Source organism: Scyliorhinus canicula, chromosome 1 (genome assembly GCF_902713615.1).
Source record: "Scyliorhinus canicula chromosome 1, sScyCan1.1, whole genome shotgun sequence".
NCBI classification, from domain to species: Eukaryota; Metazoa; Chordata; class Chondrichthyes; order Carcharhiniformes; family Scyliorhinidae; genus Scyliorhinus; species Scyliorhinus canicula.
In genome coordinates this window covers 132530281-132552882 of record NC_052146.1, presented here as the reverse complement: position 1 = coordinate 132552882, position 22602 = coordinate 132530281, and the positions used below count along the sequence as shown (strand labels likewise).

Below are 22602 nucleotides of genomic sequence, written 5' to 3'. Positions count from 1 at the left end.
TTTGGAACGATCCAATTTAGTGTCCAAAACACAGTTCAGGTCGCCTCTTAAAATCAGCTGGTGCGTGTCAAGGTTGGGGAGAGTTTCAGAGAGAATTCATAAAATTTGTGTTTTCCCAGTTAGGGGCATAAACGTCAACCATGACTATCAGAGTGTTCACCAGGGAGCTACAAACATTAATCAACGACCAATGGGGGCAGCTATAATCTGACAGGAGAACTGAACTCTCTCATTATTAAAATTGCCGTCCCCCTGGTCCTGCCATTAAAACTGGAGTGAAAAACCTGCCCAGCGTGGTCTGGTCCTTGACACGCAAGTGGGTTTCCTGCAAGAAAATATCATCGGAGTATGGGCTAAGATGGGTGAATGCCCTTGAATGTTTTACTGGGCCATTCAGACTCTGAACATTCCAGGTGTCAAAACGAATTAGGAGTCTCCCACCACTCCTTAATCTGGAATCAGCCATTCCCAAAGAAAGATACCAAACAAGGGACAGTGAAATGGTAAAGAAATCCACCTAAGACGGCCCCCGAGCCAAGGCAGATGACTCGACAAAGGAGAACCCATGGACTCCGACAGCAAAGTAACACAACCCACCCCCCCCCCTCCCCCCCAACTCAACTCAACAACGCCAAATTGAACCAGTAAAAAAAACCTTATCCCAAAACCAATAGTTTTTCTTTAACATAAATTTAGAGTATCCAATTCATTTTTTCCAATTAAGGGGCAATCGGCTTTGAAAGCAGACCAAGGCAGGCCAGCAGCACGGTTCAATTCCTGTACCAGCCTTCCCGATTATCGTGTCCAACATCAATGATGAAAAGAGGAGAACAATAAACTTATTTTAAAAAGTTAGACCGAATAACAGAAAACCCTCAAATTTAACAAAAGGAGTTGTGAGCATACCATAACTCCAAATATGAAAAAACATATGAGTGCCCATCCACAGGGCCATAAAATAGATTAAACAGTGCCCAATGTGAGCTTTCAAAGGGCCCGCATCTTCCGGCATATCATTAAAAAAAGCTGTCCTTTTCCCCAACAGTCACCAAAAGGCGAGCTGGGTCAACCATTCTGATTCTGACTCCATTTTTATACAAGATGGCTTTCACTCTGTTAAAAGCAGTTCTTCGTTTTGCCAGCTCCGCACTCAGATCTTGGTACAGCCTGATGGAGTGACCCTCCCATTTGATTCCTCGATGCCCACGAGCCCAGTGAAGAACGTGTTTGGAGAGAGTGATGGGCCAAATTTAATTCCAGCTGGGGGGGGGGGGGGGGGGGGGTATGTATATACACCCTCACCCACCATCTTGCAGAACGTGCCCGAAAAACATTCAGTTAGGGATGTAGCCCTCTGTGCCCTCCAGCAACCCCACAATGTGAATGTGGTGCCTCCTGGATCTAATTTCCAGGTCACTCAGTTTGGCCTTCAGTGACTCGTTACATTCGACCACCAAAGTAAGATCTGCGTCCAGAGAGATGATCTTATCACTATTGTCCGCTAATGCTGCCTCGATGCCTTTAATTGTGGCTCCAAACAAATGGGGGCCACAGCTAATTCAATCGATCTTTTAAGATCTAGCGCCATATTTTGACGGTGTTTCTCTAGTTCGCTCACCAAAATGCTAACGCGATCTTCGGCTGATAGTGTGGTCAGAAAGGGAGAACCCACCCCTCCACCTTTCTTCCAGAAAAATCCTGTGAGGTTTCAGAATCCGTCGACGGATCTTGGTTCAAATCCTTCTTCATGTTGTCTCTCCTGAGCACCTCAGAAAGGTAGAGGCTCTATTTTCTAAATTACGAGGGTCTTTGAAAAGTAAATGGTTTGTGCCGCCAGAAGAGGTCAAAGATATTAGCTTTCCAGTAGGAGCCACCTTGTGTGCATCCTCCTCTTACATCATGCCACTGTAAGCCATTAATTCCAATGTTATGTTGGTGTTTAAGTGCATTTGGCATTGGCCAGAATCTTGAGCTCAAGAAAAGACACTGACGTCTTTTCGCTTGCTATTAATGTTGTTCATAAATGACCAGTAGAGGGAGAAATTCCAAGTTTGATTATGGGGCTACTAGGCTTGCGTTTTATTAAGCGATCACTCCAAAATACTAGGCAAGTTGAAAAAACAACTGATTCAGGTTCTAAAACTTGGAATTTAATTATTTGGAAAGCTGTGTGCGCTGTTAATGCTTAAAAATGTGAGAAAAAATGGTGAATGTATGACCAGGAGACAATTTATTATACTGCTGGACAACCTTTAAAGATTATTTTACAAAACAATTCTGTTTGAGTTATTATAACTGCAATAAAATGTACTTGAGCTTATATCATGGCATTTAACAAATTTAAATTGTTCTCAAAGGGAATTAGATATTAATGTAATAGTGACTGCAACCTGCATCGCCAAAAGTGCAAAAGCTGCTAATAGTCTTTACACAGTAGAATTATTGGATAGACCGACTGGTACCTGTTTACTCTCCTTGGGCATTTGTCGGGCTTTATATCCACCTCGTAATGGTAAACATCGATTTTCGGAATATCGACTTCGAAGTAATTGGCTAGTAGTTTAATTGGCTTGCCTATTGTTCCTATCCCAGGTCGTCGTGGTGCCTGGAACACTTGCTGCAGAGGTGGCACATATGGGCCAACTGCTGCTGAAAAGATATGAAAGAAAAGTTGACAATGTGTTGAGTTTGCAGACATATCTTATAAATAGAAGGCATGTTATCAAGTAAACCACAATTACACAAGGAAATCAAACTTGTGAGTTTAACCCGTTACTACAGAAGCATTTAATTGGCTGTTTTCCAACTGGCATTGGTGATTTCTTTAATACTATTAGTGCAAACTAGTAGATACACCGAGTCAGAAAGTTAACTCCCCCAGAGGGCTGTGGACGCTCAGTTATCGATATGTTCAAAGCAGAGATTGATAGATAATAATCTTTATTAGTGTCACAAGTAGGCTTACATTAACACTGCAATGAGGGAGAATTCAGAATGTCCAATTCATCTAACAAGCACGTCAGTCAGGACTTGGGGGAGGAAACTGTAGCACCCGGAGGAAACCCACGCAGACTCTGCACAGACAGTGACTGAAGCAAGGAATCAAACCCGGGTCCTTGGTGCTGTGAAGTAGCAGTGCTAACCACTGTGCTACCGTGCCACCCAGATTATGATAGCAATGACATTTTGGGATACAGGAACAGTACAAGAAGATGGCACCGGTTAGAAGGTCAACCATGATCTAGTCCATGGTAGAGCAGGTATGAAGGGTCAAATAGCTTGATTCTTTACTCTGAAAGAATTAATTTTTTTTTTTTTTAATGTTTTAATTTTAGAGTACCCAATTATTTTTTCCAATTAAGGGGCAATTCATAGAACATAGAACATAGAACAGTACAGCACAGAACAGGCCCTTCGGCCCTCAATGTTGTGCCGAGCCATGATCACCCTAGTCAAACCCACGTATCCACCCTATACCCGTAACCCAACAACCCCCCCCCCTTAACCTTACTTTTATTAGGACACTACGGGCAATTTAGCATGGCCAATCCACCTAACCCGCACATCTTTGGACTGTGGGAGGAAACCGGAGCACCCGGAGGAAACCCACGCACACAGGGGGAGGACGTGCAGACTCCACACAGACAGTGACCCAGCCGGGAATCGAACCTGGGACCCTGGAGCTGTGAAGCATTTATGCTAACCACCATGCTACCCTGCTGCCCCATTCAGCTTGGCCAATCCACCTATCCTGCACATCTTTTGGGTTGTGGGGGTGAAACCCACGCAGACACGGGGAGAATGTGCAAACTCCTCACGGACAGTGACCCAGAGCCGGGATTCGAACCCGGGTCCTCAGCGCCGTAGGCAGCAATGCTAACCACTGTGCCACCGTGCTGCCCCTGAAAGAATGAATTAATTTGTCATTGCAACTATACATCTTGTTGTCTAAAATGGTCAACAGCCAAAACAGCAACAATAAATCAGGAAGAACACATATCAGACAACGGAATCAGTGTAAAAATCTTAACTCATTTGAAACAGTGTTGATTCAGAGATAGATCAAGTTTGGTGTCTATACAAACACTCGCCATCTGTATTCACTGTATCAAAAGCCTTTTCACACTAACACTACATCCTGTTCAAAACCCTCAAAAATCCAGTGCACCAGTTTAGTAGTGTACAAAAGAATATCTAACTGGACCTGTCCGATGCATTTTTTGTTATCACAATGCAACACTGGAATGACCAAAACTAATTGGCTTATATAATGTATATAAGGTAAAGACAATTTTGAAAATTCTTGCACATTTCAATGATCCCAATTCGAAAAAGCAATATTTCACATTGCCGTAAATGTCAAGTTTTTCATAAACATTTTGGCCATTAGGCTGTAATCATTCAAATTGTACTGACACACTGTTATAAATTGGAACAAAGTCCCTGCTTGAGGCACATCCAGGAATGGATTGGGTCAGCTCCTTCGCCCCGTTCATCTGAAGTTACCACATCAAACCCTGACCATCAACCCAATAGATTTATGAGTTTCAAGTAAAACTGCAATCAGAACACATGCAACATAAACTGAACATGGGATATGCTTAATAAAAGTGTAAACTAGCAGTTCAAATTATGCATCGATGAAATCAAACAAAGCAAAAACCAGTTAAAAAAATTCAAAACCTTTAATAATGAAACTTGACAGTCAGATTAAAAGTGGCCCAAATTAACCAGGAACCCACAACACTTCCAGCAGGTATTAATCAGGACCAATCAGGTGTGAGAACTTCAACCAAATGTTTTGCTCTCTAACCTGGTGTTATTCGGGCAAAATGTGGCATCACTCCTGCAGATTCAAGTGAAATTCACTAGCTCAATGCAAACATAGGATCAAGGCTTGTGATTAGCACTCACCATTCCTGCAATTCTATTACCAACCTTTATCAAAAATTCTTAGCAATTTTACCAATGTTTTAATGTTTGTTATTCATTACTTTTACTTTACATCATTTCCAGTTCTCCCTCCGTGCATACATCTCAAGCCTCCAAGATAATCTCTTTTAATATATAGTGCGCCACAATCCTCAGCCACTGAAGCCCTCATTAATGCATTAGATACCTCCAAGTTGACCAATCCAAACCTGCCAGCTTCACTTTACATAAACTCCAACCCCAAAACTGAATTGCCTCCATTCTATCTTAGAACTGATCCCACTCAATTTAATGATCTCCAATGGCTCGCCATGATTAAGGGATTTAAAACGCCACTGCATGAGTAGAGCAAAAATCATTTGAAAATTGATGGATGTTTTCAGTAATCTCAATAGTATGTGGCAGAAATATTACTGAATGACACCATTTCATGCAGAGGGGAATGTCCGTTCTTAGCTTTAAAAACATCCTACGTTGAAGATTGCAATGGTGCAATTCACCTTCAAAATTCTGAGATATATATATCTTGACTACAGTTTAGTATGCCAGCTTTTCTCTCTCTGTTAGCAGCGATGGGAGTCAAAAGGTTGGCGGATCAAGCTTCACATCAGGACTTGGAGCAAAATCTAAGCAGACAGTCCAACACAGCACTTTAACATTTTATCATTTTATCCCATGATAACAGATTTAGCACGGTAGCCCAATGATATTTTAAATTTTGTGTAATTTGTGCTGGCAGACTGGTTAAGGGGCACCACGGTAGCACAATGGTTAGCACAGTTGCTTCATAGCTCCAGGGTCCCAGGTTCGATTCCTGGTTTGGGTCACTGTCTGTGCGGAGTCTGCACGTTCTCCCAGTGTTTGGGTGGGTTTCCTCCGGGTGCTCCGGTTTCCTCCCACAGTCCAAAAATGTGCAGGTTAGGTGGATTGGCCATACTAAATTGCCCCTTAAGTGTCCAAAAAGGTTAGGTGGGGTTACTAGGATAGGGTGGCGGTGTGGGCTTAGGTGGGTTGCTCTTTTCAAGGACCGGTGCAGACTCGATGAGCTGAATGGCCTCTTTCTGCACTTTAAATTCTATGAAAAAAACAGCAAAGTAAAGCTCTGCTTACTTGTTCAGAATGACTGAGAATCCTTTGATGTCATTCAAAGTAAGCAGGAAATTTTCCCACAACAGGCCAATATTTTCGACAAAAGACATAAAATAGATGGTAAACATTGGTATCTGGCACTGTACCAACTGGGATTTCTTTTTATTAAAAATAAATTTAGAGTACCCAATTATTCTTTTCCAATTAAGGGGCAATTTAGCATGGCCAATCCACCTACCCTGCACATCTTTGGGTTGTGCGTTGAGACCCACACGGGGAGAATGTGCAAACTCCACACGGAGTGTGATCCGGGGACGGGATCGAACCAGGATCCTCAGCGCCATAGGCAAGAGTGCTAACCACTGCACCACCGTGCCGCCTACCAACTGGAATTTCTGATATTCCCTTTACGAATAGTTATTTTACCAACTGGACGCAATCGTGAAGTTATCCTGTACCTGCACATATTTACTGCATTATTCTATGTTTTATGTTAATGCACTGTTGACGATTCAAAGTAAAAATAATGCTGTTTTTGTACTTCCTGAGTACTTGCATATTAGTTCATGCTACCAGTACATGCTGCATTCCATCAGTAAATATCAGATTCCTCATGCATGCCGGATAATAAAGATTTTACTGTAACATTTAATTCAATGTATATGAAGTGGGATTAGTGACATGAGGTGCAATGTCTTTGTTTTGCTTTGAACACCAACAATTGTCTCAATCCTGTTAAGAGAGCCTTCTGTTAGGCATCATCGAAATTTGCTGAAAATGGGCCCAAGATTTATTGTTTTTACTTCAAATTTCGAGCATCTGCAGCATTTTGCATCTATAGGAAGGTTAAGTCCACTGAAAAATCCAGTGTTTGAGCAACCACTTCACTTTTGGGTGGCATTCCGATGTGAACTATAACCAATACAAGGGTATACAGTATAGATATATATCACTTTGCGGGCAGCACAGTGGCGCAGTGGCAACACTGCAGTCTCACGGCGCCGAGGTCCCAAGTTCGATCCTGGCTCTGGGTCACTGTCAGTGTGGAGTTTGCACATTCTCCCCGTGTTTGCGTGGGTTTCACCCCTACAACCCAAAGATGAGCAGGCTACGTGGATTGAACATGCTGAAAAAAAAATTGCCCCTTAATTGGAAACAAAATGAATTAGGTACTCTAAATTTTAAAAAAAATCACGTTGCAATCTATTGAAGTGTAGATATGCAGCAATAACAGCCGCTTGCTCAAGGCATTGAGATGAGATACTAAACTGAAAGGTGATAGGTACCATTCTTCAAGTCTGAAGGCACCTTCCCTGAATGGTAATCACAAGATTGATCATTTGGAACTTCTTGATATGTTTGTTTCACCTTCAAGGACAATGGAACTGGAACTCCCATCTTTTTAGTGTGATTTTGGAGCAGCGGAAATAAAATCTCCTGCCTTCTACTAGCCTGAGGCACTTCCTCAGTAGTATGGTCTCTCAAAAAACCTCCAGTGGGACTGATAACAAAATGCCCTCAAGTATAAACAGGATACAGTTTATATTTAGGGGGATGGTTAGAGGTGACTTCGGAGTGATTGTTGCCAAATGAATCAATGAAATAGGTGAGTACTGAGTTTTTTTAAATTTAGAGTACCCAATTATTTTATTTCCAATTATGGGGCAATTTAGCGTGGCCAATCCATCTAACCTGCACATCTTTGGGTTGTGGGGGTCAAACCCACACAGACATGGGGAGAATGTGCAAACTCCACATGGACAGTGACCCAGGGTCGGGATTTGAACCCAGGTCCTCAGCGCCACAGCCCTAAGTCCTAGTGCTATCCACTGTGCCACATGCCACCCTAGGGGAGTACGGAGTTGCTAGTTTTTCTAGATGCATGCTCCCTGCTTCCTGTGCTTCCAAAGCTTCCTGTGGAGCAGCATCCAGTACTCCCACATTCCAGATCAGCAAATTGACTCCCTGGGGGAACCCAAATTTCTTTATCTTCAGGCAGAGGAATAAAAATAAAATTTGAATGCCTTCCGCGCCATCTTTATACTGCTTGCCTGGAAAATGCTCAATACAGATTCATTCATTGCTTCTCTCCAGAATATGTTCGTCGTGACATGCTGATTCAGCAGATAACAAAATATAACTCATACCCAACACTTTGCTTTAAAAAATATCACTTTAAATGTTTAACTGCACCAAACACTTGAAAATCACTTACTGCAACTTTAAATTAAACATAACTTGGCAGCATTAATATGCTAAAAATATTCTGACAAATACCAAAATGCATTAATCATAATTTAAAAAGGGCATCACAGACTCCCTTAGTTGGCAACTAATAATTACATCATAAATACGTTAGGGGTAAATACATAATAGGTTACAGCAGCAACATGGTAGTGTTGGTAGTGATGGTAGTGCGTAGCCCATCTCCTTAGCAGGTTGCCCTGAGAGTGGCCCATTTATTGGAAGCTGATCCAAAGGAAGTACCCAGAAATCCTCAGGTTTTCTTCTAGCCCAATACAAGCGGACACATTAATCTGACTGATTGGTGACCTACGTTTAGATGTTTGCTGCTTGGGTGTTGGCAGTGTACCACATCATTTTTATGCTGCTCAAAGCTAGATGCCTGCCATTGGCTGATTGCCTAGAAATAGACTCCGGTCCAGAGGGATGATTCAGTTGGTCAGAACCTCCGTTAATATTTCAGGATCTTTGCCCAAAATGTTTGGAAAATAAGACAGGACCAGATTTTATGGAGCATACCCACTTACCACCCCCCACTCCCCTGAGCATAGGTATAGTTTGCTCAGGTTTGAATGAGTGAGTTGTGTAGTGAAGGACTTGGTCACTCATTTTGAGGTTGCAAAGTTGAACCTTTGTCCTTTTCAGTTGGGAGTAATTTCCCAGGAGCCATGTGGGTTTCTGTACTGTAAAAAGCAGCCATTATAGAGTAACGGGCTACGGGATAGGGGCACACCGAGTTTATTGCAGGTGAAATGAAAATGAAATGAAATGAAAATCGCTTATTGTCATGAGTAGACTTCAATGAAGTTACTGTGAAAAGCCCCTAGTCGCCACATTCCGGCGTTTGTCCGGGGAGGCTGGTACGGGAATCGAACCGTGCTGCTGGCCTGCTTGGTCTGCTTTAAAAGCCAGCAATTTAGCTCAGTGAGCTAAACCAGCCCCCAGGTAATGATGTCCTGAGATTTCGCCTAAGAATTTGGACAGCCAAGCCCAAACTGTTTTGGGAATTGACATGGTTTCTGATGTACTCTTGCCTGCTTTCTAGGCCGAAAAACCTGCTGACGCACTGAAATAGCCATGTCCTAATGCAGATGAATAGCACCCGAAACATGCTTTCTTTGAGCCGTCGAGTATATAGCTGGTCAAAGGTCTCAAAGATTACGCTCTGCACCACTCCACTCTGTATCTGCAGGGATTCAGTTTTATGGCCACAGTTGTGGGTCTGCTTGGGTTGCTGTTGGAGGGGGAACGATGGTGGCACATATCGATGAGTTTACACAGTGGATGGAGGTTGAAGCAGAGGCCTTAAAGAGTTATCTCTTAAATGCAAATTACCTCCTTCAGCCCCTCGTGTTCTCTCTGCTCCTTTAATTCCCTCCTTAAAATCCATCTCTTGCATGTAAATTTTTGTTCACCTCCAATATTTCCTTCTTTAGCTCAGCCTTCATTTTATCCCTTTATGCCTGCGAAACTCCTCAGAGCTTGTTTTCTAGTTAAATGCAAGTTGTTAAACATTGTACTCGGTGAATCTCTTGGAATCTTCTTGCATACTTGCAAGGACCCTTCTGGAAAGCCCTCAGGCTCCACCCTGACATGCATAATGCATCTCAGTAACATTATTTCAAACACCAGGTCAGTTTCCATTCATGCAGCAACAGCACAGATTTATCTCTCTGCCACTATTTTGGAGTCCATAACTATAGGAGTGTTAGTTGGCTGTCATTTTCGTTGAGTCACAGGGGAACCAGAACCCCCTGCAGCAAAATATCAGCAAGGCAACACCCACTTGTGTCTGACAGAATCACATACTTGTCTGAAATCAGTGACTTTGCTTTGTGGCTCACTCTGGCTAAAACTTTTAATACAGACCTAGGGCCCACACTCATCCCAACTTGAATCTTGAAACCCCTTAACCAGTCGACCTGCACAAATTACACAAAATTCAAAATATCATTGGGCTTCAATTGTGTTCTTTGAACAGTTGTGAATTTTGAATTTTTGAACTTCCAGTGTGGAAGGAATGAACCTATAAAATGTCAAGATTCAACCAGCATTTGTATTTATCAAAAGTCTGAACAAAATGCCTCCAGGTTTCTATATATATATTTAAATATTCACTGCTCAATTTCCTGCTTGGTGGGGTCAGTTGACTGCAAGGCGTTGAGAATGCAACATGCACAAAAGTTACCAAAATATTTGTGATGCAAGTTTTAAAAACAAACTAAACCACTGCAGCCAAAACTGTAGTGAGCATTTTCAAATAAACACAATCAGTTAGCAGAGGCAGCCACTGGAGAAATGGCTTCTCTTTATAGCTTCAGACTAGTGTGGAACTGGCTTTTCCTCACAGCACTTGGATACAGAGGTCGCACATACTTCACCTCTCCATGGCAGAGGCAGCTAAACTCACACTTTGTTATGGAGATTTCAGTAGTGGGACAGGAGCTATGTGTCCCTCAGACACAATGCGCTCACTCAATGGTGCAAAATCTGCTCTTCATTAGAAATGCAGCAGCTTGGGACACCGAGCAGTAGTTCACACGCTGCATTGGTCTCTGCACATTAAAATCCCTGTGATACTCGCAACCGTTAACAATGTATTTAACAAACCTTTTTATTACCACCCCTTAGGCAAGAACTCGAGTCTAAGGAGAAATAAAATGTCAGGGAGAGCAAGTGAGCACAGAAAACACCTCCATGTTTTAAAAGATGAAAAAACCCAAGTGCAGAACAATTTAAAATAACGGACTTTTGTTAGAAGAAAACATTTAGCTTGCTACTAATGATGTAGGGTGGCACAGTGGTTAGCACTGCTGCCTACAGCACTGGAGACCCGGGGTCAATCCCATCCTTGGGTCACTGTTTGTGTGGAGTTTGCACATTCTCCCAGTGTCTGCGTGGGTTTCACCCCCACAACCCAAAGATGTGCAGGGTAGGTGGATTGGCCACGCTAAATTGCCCCTTAATTGGAAAAAAATGAATTGGGTACTCGAAATTTTTTTTAAAACAACGAATAATTTTACCTTTAAATTAAAAGTGTGCCTACGGGTTTTCTAAAAAAGAAATATTAAATAGGTAAAAATCTTGAAGCAATAGGCACTGGGTGATAACAGAGAATGTGGCCAAAAACCTGCTCCAAAAGTTAGCTTTTCAGGGGTTGCTGAAGAGCAGCAGAGACAAGGAGACCTTTTCCTGATATATTTATTCATAACATTTGTACATCTACATTACAAAACATTTCAACTTGGAAATTACAGAAAGTGCCATAAAATTTGACTAATCTGAAGACAGTATAATTCAGTCCTAGGTGTCTATACAATTTAAATTCTCTTGATATTTAAAATAGTCATTTTGTGTCAGGTATACAGCCTTGGGGCAAAAAAAGTCAGATTGAAAAATTACACAAAACTGGAATATATTTAATAAAGTTCCTCTCAGACATGCCTCAGCATTATTTCAATACTTAAATACACACAAAGTACATTCACGTTAGCATACAGCCTCAGGGGTTCAACAAAAATTTCCAGATCCTCAGTGTGCAGAACTTTCAAATAAGCACCAAGACATATATTGGCTGGTGGCCCTTCCTTCTTATACAGCAGGAGTCTCACCCCCTCCACACACTGCCTCAAGGCGGGGAGGAAACCATTGTTCACCTCCTTCTGGAATGTGCCATTGCACAAAAGAGAGAGAGATGTAATGATTTTTGTCGAAGTTCACTCCAAGCAACTCTATCATGCAGGATTGTGCGCGCTACTTGCTGTTCCCAGGGACGCACACCAAGACAAACTTCAACATTTTATTAATAATAATAATAATTTTTAAAAATAAAGTTAGAGTACCAAATTATTATGTTTCCAATTAAGGGGCAATTTAGCATGGCCAATCAACCTCACCTGCACATCTTTGGGTTGTGGGGGTGAAACCCATGCAGGCACGGGGAGAATGTGCAAACTCCACGCAGATACTGACCCAAGCCGTGATTCGAACCTGGGTTCTTGGCGCTGCTGTCCCAGTGCTAACCACTGCGCCAAGTGCCGCCGCAACAATAATAATCTTTATAGTGACAAGTACAGTCACACTGCATTGAAGTTACTGTGAAAATCCCCTACTGGCCACATTTCGGCACCTGTTCGGTACACTGAGGGATAATTCAGAATGTTCAATTCACCCAACAGCACGTCTTTGGACTGTGATAGGAAACCGTAGCACCCGGAGGAAACCCACGCAGACACAGGGAGAACGTGCAGACTCCGCACAGTGACCCAAGTAGGGAATCAAACCTGGGACCCAGACACTGAAGCAACAGTGCTAACCACTGTGATAGCGGGCGACCCGACTGTTGCTGCAGGATCCTCAACTTTGAAAGGCCTCGGCACATTCTCCCTATGCCTGTGTGGGTCTCAACCCCACACCCTAAAGATATACAGGGTAGGTGAATTGGCCACTCAAAATTGTCCCTTAATTGAAAAAAAAGAATTGGATACTTCAAATTTATTTTTAAAACTTTTTTTTTTTTACTTTGAACAGCCTAGACAGTGACCTTTCCCCATTGTGGTGGCTGCCCAAGTGTGCCTCTTTGCATGTAGTCCTGGAGCTTGGAACGTGCCAGTCTGCAACACTCAGTCGAGGACAACTCGTTGCACTGGAAGACCAGCAAGTTTCAGGCAGCCTAAAGAATGTCTTTCACAGACATTCTCCGACCTCCGCAAAGCCATCCGAGATGCTAAGAGAGAATATCAAACTAAGCTAGAGTCACAGCCAGACTCTCGGCGGTTGTGGCAAGGACTAAACAACATAACAGGCTACGAAGCGAAGCCGAGCAGTATCTCTGGCAGCAGCACACCCCTCCCCGATGAACTTAATGCATTCTATGCTCGGTTCGAGCAGGTAACCAACAATCCGCTGTCGAGTGCCCCAGCAGCCCATAATTCACCCATCCCCACCATCACAGTTTCCGAAGTCAGATCGGCCTTCTTGAAAGTGAACCCGCGGAAGGCGACGGGTCCGGACTGGATCCCTGGTCGTGCACTCAGAGCCTGCGCAGACCAGTTGGCCGAGGTATTCACAGATATCTTTAACCTGTCCCTACTCCACTCCGAGGTCCCCACCTGCTTCAAGAAGACCACCATCATACCGGTACCAAAGAAGAACCAGGCAACGTGCCTCAATGACTACCGCCCGCAGACCCTGACGTCAGTTGTAATGAAGTGCTTCGAGAGGCTGATCATGAAGCGCATCACCTCCATACTCCCGGAACGCATTGACCCACTTCAATTTGCATACCGTCGCAACCGGTCCACATCAGACGCCATTTCCCTGGCCCTACACTCATCTCTAGAGCATCTCGAAAACAAGGACTCCTACATCAGACTCCTATTTATTGACTACAGCTCCACCTTCAACACCATAATCCCAGCCAAGCTCCAAAGCTCCAAAACCTAGGACTTGGCTCTCCACTCTGCAGCTGGATCCTTGATTTTCTGACCAACAATCAGTAAGAATGAACACCAACACCTCCTCCACAATAGTCCTCAATACCGGTGCCCCGTAAGGCTGCGTACTTAGCCCCCTACTCTACTCCCTGTACACACACAACTGCGCGGCAAAACTTGGTTCCAACTCCATCTACAAGTTTGCTGACGATACGACCATAGTGGGCCGGATCTCGAATAACGACGAGTCAGAATACAGGAGGGAGATAGAGAACCTAGTGGAGTGGTGTAACGACAACAATCTCTCCCTCAATGCCAGCAAAACTAAAGAGCTGGTCATCGACTTCAGGAAGAAAAGTACTGTACACACCCCTGTCAGCATCAACGGGGTCAAGATGGTTAGCAGATTCAAATTCCTCGGGGTGCACATCACCAAAAATCTGTCCTGGTCCACTCACGTCGACGCTATCACCAAGAAAGCACAACAGCGCCTATACTTCCTCAGGAAACTAACGAAATTCGGCAGGTCCACATTAACTCCAGCTTTTACAGATGCACTATAGAAAGCATCCTATCGGGCTGCATCACAGCCTGGTATGGCAACTGCTCTGTCCAGGACCGCAAGGAACTTCAGAGAGTCGTGAATACCGCCTAGTCCATCACACAAACCTGCCTCCCATCCATGGACTCCATCTACACTTCCCGCTGCCGGGGGAAAGCGGGCAGCATAATCAAGGATCCCTCCCACCCGGCTTACTCACTTTTCCAACTTCTTCCATCGGGCAGGAGATACAGAAGTCTGAGAACACGCATGAACAGATTCAAAAACAGCTTCTTCCCCACTGTCACCAGACTCCTAAATGACCCTCTTATTGACTGACCTCATTAGCACTACACCCTGTATGCTTCATCCGATGCCAATGCTTATGTAGTTACATTGTATATCTTGGGTGTTGCCCTATTATGTATTTTCTTGAATTTTGTTCAATTCCCTTTTCTTCCATGTACTGAATGATCTGTTGAGCTGCTTGCAGAAAAATACTTTTCATTGTACCCAAGTACACGTGACAATAAACAAATCCAATCCAATCCAATCCAGAGTTGATCATCCTCCAGCCACAGTTAATGTTTGTCTCGATGTGCAGCCCTGGGAACAGCCTGTAGGGCACAGAGTCCTGCTAGGGTTGAACCTCAACAAAAACCACTGCATCGCTCTCTAGACCTTCATTGCTGGGCACATTCCAGAGAGAGGTGAACAATGGTCTCTTCCCCATCACAGCAACCTCAGACAATATGCAGAGCAGGTGAGGCACCTGGATTGTTGGAAGGGTCTGATAGGGAGGGCCTTTCTCATCACCAGCCAAGATATTTTGGTGCTTGTCTGAAAGCTCTGGCAACAAGGCATTCTGTCAAATGACTGACGGCCTGCTCAGGGAACCATCCCATCAGGATCTACCATATTTTTCCCCACCAAGTTTGTAGGGTATTATGTGCAGACCACTGTCTGATGGACTTGTGCTCAAAGGTGCTTTACTGCATAAATATTACCATGAACAAAGAATACAGCACAGAAACAGGGACTTTGGTCTTTCAAGCCTGTACCGGTCATGATACTACCTTTGGCCAAAGTACTCAGCGCTTCCTCGTGCCATATCCCTCTATACCCATCCTATCCATGTATTTGTCGAGGTCCCTTTTGAACACCGTTAATGTATCTGCTTCCACAACTTCCCCTGGCAACGCGTTCCAGGCACATACCAGCCTCTGTGTGAAAAACGTGCATCGCACATCTCCTCTAAACTTTGCCCCACGGACCTTAAACCCATGCCCCCTGGTGACTGACCCCTCCACCCTGGGAAAGAGTGTCTGCCCATTAACTCTATCCATGCCCCTCATAATCTTGTAGACCTCTATTAGGTCACCCCTCAACCTCCTTCGTTCTACTGAAAACAGTCAGAGTCTAATCTAAGTATTAGGTATTAGGAATCCAAGTATTAGGGCAGCACGGTAGCCTTGTGGATAGCACAATCGCTTCACAGCTCCAGGGTCCCAGGTTCGATTCCTGCTTGGGTCACTGTCTGTGCGGAGTCTGCACATCCTCCCCATGTGTGCGTGGGTTTCCTCCGGTTTCCTCCCACAGTCCAAAGATGTGCAGGTTAGGTGGATTGGCCACGATAAATTGCCCTTAGTGTCCAAAATTGCCCTTAGTGTTGGGTGGGGTTACATGGTTAGGGTGGAGGTGTAGACCTTGGGTAGGATGCTCTTTCCAAGAGCCAGTGCAGACTCAATGGGCCGAATGGCCTCCTTCTGCACTCTAAATTCTACATATCTAATTCTATTCAGCCTCTCTGCATAGCTAACACCCTCCAGACCAAGCAACATCCTGGTAAGCCTCCTCTGCACCCTCTCAAAAGCCTCCACAAGGGCAGCACGGTGGCGCAGTGGGTTAGCCCTGTTGTCTCACGGCGCCGAGGTCCCAGGTTCGAATCCCGGCTCTGGGTCACTGTCCGTGTGGAGTTTGCACATTCTCCCCGTGTTTGCGTGGGTTTCGCCCCCACAACCCAAAGATGTGCAGAGTAGGTGGATTGGCCACGCTAAATTGCCCCTTAATTGGAAGAAATTAATTGGGTACTCTAAATTTATTTTTTTTAAAAAGCCTCCACACCCTTCTGCTGGTGTGGCAACCAGAATTGAGGGGAATATTCCAAATGTGGCCGTACCAAGGTTCTGTACAACTGTAGCATTACTTGCCAGTTTTTAAACTCGTGCCCTGTCCAATGAAGGCAAGCATTCCGGATGCTACAGATTGGGGGGGGGAAGGGAAAGTCAGGGAACCAAGAGGTGAAGGAATCAGTGGGAAGCGTAGCTGCTTAGGATTACAAAAAATCACGAAAAGACAGAGCTCAGGAGAGGTTACGATAGTCCCCATCTCACAAAATATGACACAGTGTATGGAAAGGCTCAGTAAGCCAAGGTCCACCACACTAAGAAAACAAAAAGGGACAGTCAATAGGGAATTAAAGGTGCTATATTTAAATGCCCACAGTGTACGGAACAAGGTAGATGAGCTTGTGGCCCAGATTGTGACTGGCAGGTATGATGTGGTAGGCATCACAGAGACGTGATTGCAGGGGGTTCAGGACTGGCAGTTAAACATCCAGGGATTTACAACCTATCGAAAAGACAGAGAGGTGGGTAGAGGGGGCGGGGTTGCCTTGTTAATTAGAAATGAAATTAAATCAATAGCACTAAACGACATAGGGTCAGACGATGTGGAGTCTGTGTGGGTAGAGTTGAGGAACCACAAAGGCAAAAAAACCATAATGGGAGTTATGTACAGGCCTCCTGACAGTGGTCAGGACCAGGGGCACAAAATGCACCACGAAATAGAAAGGGCATGTCAGAAAGGCAAGGTCACAGTGATCATGGGGGACTTCAATATGCAGGTGGACTGGGTAAATAATGTTGCCAGTGGACCCAAAGAAAGGGAATTCATTGAATGTTTACAGGATGGCTTTTTGGAACAGCTTGTGATGGAGCCCACGAGGGAACAGGCTATTCTGGACTTAGTGTTATGTAATGAGCCAGAATTGATCAAAGATCTTAAAGTAAGGGAACACTTAGGAAGCAGTGATCATAATATGGTAGAATTCAGTCTGCAATTTGAAAGAAAAAAGGTAGAATCAGATGTAAAGGTTTTACAGTTAAATAAAGGTAATTACAGGCGCATGAGGGAGGAACTGACGAAAATCGACTGGAAGCAGAGCCTAGTGGGAAAGACAGTAGAACAGCAATGGCAGGAGTTTCTGGGAGTAACTGAGGACACAGTGCAGAGGTTCATCCCAAAGAAAAGAAAGGTTATCAGAGGGAGGATTAGGCAGCCATGGCTGACAAAGGAAGTCAGGGAATGCATCAAGGCAAAAGAGAGAGCCTATAATGTGGCAAAGAGTAGTGGGAAGTCAGAAGATTGGGAAGGCTACAAAAACAAACAGAGGATAACAAAGAGAGAAATAAGGAAGGAGAGGATCAAATATGAAGGTAGGCTAGCCAGTAACATTAGGAATGATAGTAAAAGTTTCTTTAAATACATTAAAAACAAACGAGAGGCAAAAGTAGACATTGGGCCGCTCCAAAATGACGCTGGTAATCTAGTGATGGGAGACAAGGAAATAGCTGAGGAACTTAATAAGTACTTTGCGTCAGTCTTCACAGTAGAAGACATGAGTAATATCCCAACAATTCAGGAAAGTCAGGGGGCAGAGTTGAATATGGTTGCCATCACAAAGGAGAAGGTGCTAGAGCAGGGGTGGGCAAACTTTTCCGTGCAAGGGCCACATTCAGAAATTCACAATTCACAAAGGGCCGCATAGTATATTAAGTAAAATAATTACTTCACCCGGTTATGATTCTGGGCGCCTCATATAGAACATAGAACAGTACAGCACAGAACAGGCCCTTCGGCCCTCGACGTTGTGCCGAGCAATGATCACCCTACTCAAGTCAACGTATCCACCCTATACCAGTAAGTAACCCAACAGCCCCCCCCCCATTAACCTTAAAAAGAAAATTAAAAAAAAAAAAAAAAAAAATTAAAAAAAATTTTTTTTTTTTTTTTTTAATGACTTGGTGGGCCGCAGAAATACCTTTGGCGGGCCGCATGCGGCCCGCGGGCCGTAGTTTGCCCACCCCTGTGCTAGAGAAACTAAAAGGTCTGAAAATTGATAAATCTCCGGGCCCAGATGGGCTACATCCTAGAGTTCTAAAGGAGATAGCTGAAGAAATAGTGGAGGCGTTAGTTATGATCTTTCAAAAGTCACTGGAATCAGGGAAAGTCCCAGAGGATTGGAAAATCGCTGTTGTAACCCCCCTGTTCAAGAAGGGAACAAGAAAAAAGATGGAAAATTATAGGCCAATTAGCCTAACCTCGGTTGTTGGCAAAATTCTAGAATCCATCGTTAAGGATGAGATTTCTAAATTCTTGGAAGTGCAGGGTCGGATTAGGACAAGTCAGCATGGATTTAGTAAGGGGAGGTCGTGCCTGACAAACCTGTTAGAGTTCTTTGAAGAGATAACAAATAGGTTAGACCAAGGAGAGCCAATGAATGTTATCTATCTTGACTTCCAAAAGGCCTTTGACAAGGTGCCTCACGGGAGACTCCTGAGTAAAATAAGGGCCCATGGTATTCGAGGCAAGGTACTAACATGGATTGACGATTGGCTGTCAGACAGAAGGCAGAGAGTTGGGATAAAAGGTTCTTTTTCGGAATGGCAACCGGTGACAAGTGGTGTCCCGCAGGGTTCAGTGTTGGGGCCACAGCTGTTCTCTTTATATATTAACGATCTAGATGACGGGACTGGGGGCATTCTGGCCAAGTTTGCCGATGATACAAAGATAGGTGGAGGGGCAGGTAGTATTGAGGAGGTGGGGAGGCTGCAGAAAGATTTAGACAGTTTAGGAGAATGGTCCAAGATGTGGCTGATGAAATTCAACGTGGGCAAGTGCGAGGTCTTGCACTTTGGAAAAAAGAATAGAGGCATGGACTATTTTCTAAACGGTGACAAAATTCATAATGCTAAAGTGCAAAGAGACTTGGGAGTCCTAGTCCAGGATTCTCTAAAGGTAAACTTGCAGGTTGAGTCCGTAATTAAGAAAGCAAATGTAATGTTGTCATTTATCTCAAGAGGCTTGGAATATAAAAGCAGGGATGTACTTCTGAGGCTTTATAAAGCACTAGTTAGGCCCCATTTAGAATACTGTGAGCAATTTTGGGCCCCATACCTCAGGAAGGACATACTGGCACTGGAGCGGGTCCAGCGGAGATTCACACGGATGATCCCAGGAATGGTAGGCCTAACATACGATGAACGTCTGAGGATCGTGGGATTATATTCACTGGAGTTTAGGGGGTTGAGGGGAGATCTAATAGAAACGTACAAGATAATGAATGGCTTGGATAGGATGGACGTAGGGAAGTTGTTTCCATTAGCAGGGGAGACTAGGACGCGGGGGCACAGCCTTAGAATAAAAGGGAGTCACTTTAGAACAGAGATGAGGAGAAATTTCTTCAGCCAGAGAGTGGTAGGTCTGTGGAATTCATTGCCACAGAGGGCGGTGGAGGCCGGGACATTGAGTGTCTTTAAGACAGAAATTGATAAATTCTTGATTTCTCGAGGAATTAAGGGCTATGGTGAGAGAGCGGGTAAATGGAGTTGAAATCAACCATGATTGAATGGTGGAGTGGACTCGATGGGCCGAATGGCCTTACTTCCACTCCTATGTCTTATGGTCTTATGCTTTCTTGACTATCTTGTCCACTTGCGTTGCCACATTCAAAGACCTGTGGTCCTGCACGCCCAGATCTCTGACTTTCTATATTCCTATATTGCCATTTACGGTATATTCCCCCTCTATGTTAGATCTACCAAAATGCATGACCTCACATTTCTCTGGATTAAAATCCGTTTACCATTCTTCTGCCCAAGTCTTCACTTATTTGTGTCCTGCTGTATCCTCTGACAATTCTCAACACTATCTGCCACTCCACCAACCTTGGTGTCATTCGTGAACTTACTAAACAGACCAGCTACATTTTCCTCCAAATCCTTTATGTATACTACAAACAACAGAGGCCCCAGCACAGATCCCTGTCACAACTAGTCACAACTTTCCATTCAGAACACCCAACTACTGCTACCCTTTGCTTTCTGTGACCGAGCCGGTTCTAAATCTATCTTGCCACCTCACCTCTAATCCCGTGTGACTTTTGTACGAGACTGCCATGACACCTTATCAAAGGCTTTACTGAAGTCCATGTAAAATAACATTCACCGCTCTCCCCTTATGAATTATCTTTGTAACCTCCTCAAAAAACTTGATCAAGTTAGTGAGGCACAACCTTTCCTTTACAAAACCATGCTCTCTATCACTAATGAGAAACACCCTCTTGTGTTTCCAAATGGGTATAAATCCTGTCCCTGAGAATTACCTCCAATAATCTACCTACTACCAACGTGAGGCTCACAGGCTTATAGTTTCCTGGATTATCCCTGCTACCTTTCTTAAACAGCGGTAGCACATTAGCTATTCTCTAATCCTCTAGGATTTCACCTGTGGCCACTGAAGATACAAAGATGTCAGTTAAGGCTCCAACAAATTCCTCCCTTGCTTCCCTCAGTATTCAGGGGTAAATCCTATCCAGCCCAGGAGAGTTATTTACCTTGTAGCCACCTGGGTTGGCCACTTCCCGATTCCAAAATGGAGATCCGCTAAGAATGCAGGGAGAAATGGCCAAGGACAGGAAAACAAGCAGGTACAAGGTTTCCTGTGTATTAAGACTTGCAGAACCCAAACAGAACCGAAACCAAAGGCCATCTACATATTAATGAGCAATCCCCAGGAACAATTAGATATATTGAAGTAATCAAGACCAAACCAGACTCCTCGGCGCCAGCAGGAGCCAAGACAAAGGAAGGTCAACTGACATTTAGGAACCGCCCAGCGATCAGGAAACAGCTCCAGTATTGGAGAAGTCAATTCAAATGATCAGAACTTAGTCCAATCAATTGGAACCAGGTACAGGGCCCGCCCACAAGGGCACGATACCCCTGGGGACTATAAAATAGGGAGTCCCCAAGTTCAGTTCGTCCTTCTTGGCAGCTCTCAAAGAACTCTTGACCGTGACTCTCAACTCGGAGAGACTTGCCTAGCAGCTGCATCAACAAGCAAGTGTCCAGTCAATGCACGCTACGAGATAGGCGCTCCTAACCATTAGTCCATACCAGCTGGAAGCCTGCAGTCTCAGGATCGAACGAGAGGCCAATTGTTCCCCTGACCTAGCGGGTCCCTTTTCCAAAGCTAAGTATTGGCCTGTTAATGTTAGTGATAGCCTAGTGAATAGTATTTTATGCATGAGTAGCAATTGACTGTGTATATAATAAATGTGTTTTGATTTGAACCTTACTAACTGGTGCATTGAGTTATTGATCAGCACTTGAACTTGAACCTCGTGGTGGTATCATAAAGATACCTGGCGACTCTAGAGCAAGGTGATTAAACAGAGCAAATTAAGTGTAAAGCACACTTAGCAACAACCTTAATGTAATTTAAAACACCCAAAACCTCCTCCTTTTTTGATGTCAACATGACCCAGGTGTCCACACATCCTACCCAAGAATCATCTTCCAGGGCAGCACGGTGGCACAGTGGTTAGCATTGCTGCCTCACGGCACCAAGGTCCCAGGATTGATCCTGGCTCTGGGTCACTGTCCATGTGGAGTTTGCACATTCTCCCCGTGTTTGTGTGGGTTTTGCCCCCACAACCCAAAGATGTGCAGGGTAGGTGGACTGGCCACGCCAAATTGCCCCTTAATTGGAAAAAATGAATTGGGTACTCTAAATTTATATTAAAAAGAAAAAAAAATCAACTTCCACAAAGTCCTTTTCTTTGGTGAACACTGATGTAAGTACTCATTTAGTATCTCGCCCATTTCCTCTGGCTCAACACATAGATTCCCCCCACTGTTCTTCCCCCCACTGTTCTTAAGTGGTCCAATCCTTTCCTTGGCCACCCTCTTGCTTTTTACATATGAATAAAATGCTTTGGGACCTTAATCCTACTTGCCAAGGACTTTTTATGACCCCACCTCACCCTTCTAATCTCCTGCTTAAGTATCTTCCTACTTTCCTTGTACTCCTCAAATGTTTTGACTGTCCCACACCCTTCTAGACCGTACAAAAGTCACCTTTTTCTTTTTGACGAGGTTTGCAATATCCCTCATTACCTAAGGCTCCCTAAACTTTCCATACTTATGCTTCATTATCTCAGGAACGTGACTTTCCTGAATCCTAATCAGCTGTCGCTTGAAAGGCTCCCACATGTCCGACGTTGATTTACCCTCCACC

General features: G+C 44.1%; 1 protein-coding gene across 4 annotated transcripts in view; it reads right to left on the bottom strand.

The window, feature by feature from the left end:
• LOC119967526 (protein argonaute-1) overlaps positions 1-22602 on the bottom strand; it is a 175913-nt gene that overhangs the window by 128109 nt on the left and 25202 nt on the right. For 2 of the 4 annotated variants that reach the window (XM_038800218.1, XM_038800199.1), the window contains exon 2: positions 2463-2649. In XM_038800218.1, the coding sequence (XP_038656146.1) occupies positions 2463-2483 (21 nt within the window). In that variant the 5' untranslated portion in view covers positions 2484-2649. The remainder of the gene's footprint in view (positions 1-2462; positions 2650-22602) is intronic. The other 2 variants (XM_038800209.1, XM_038800226.1) reach the window with 1 other exon arrangement.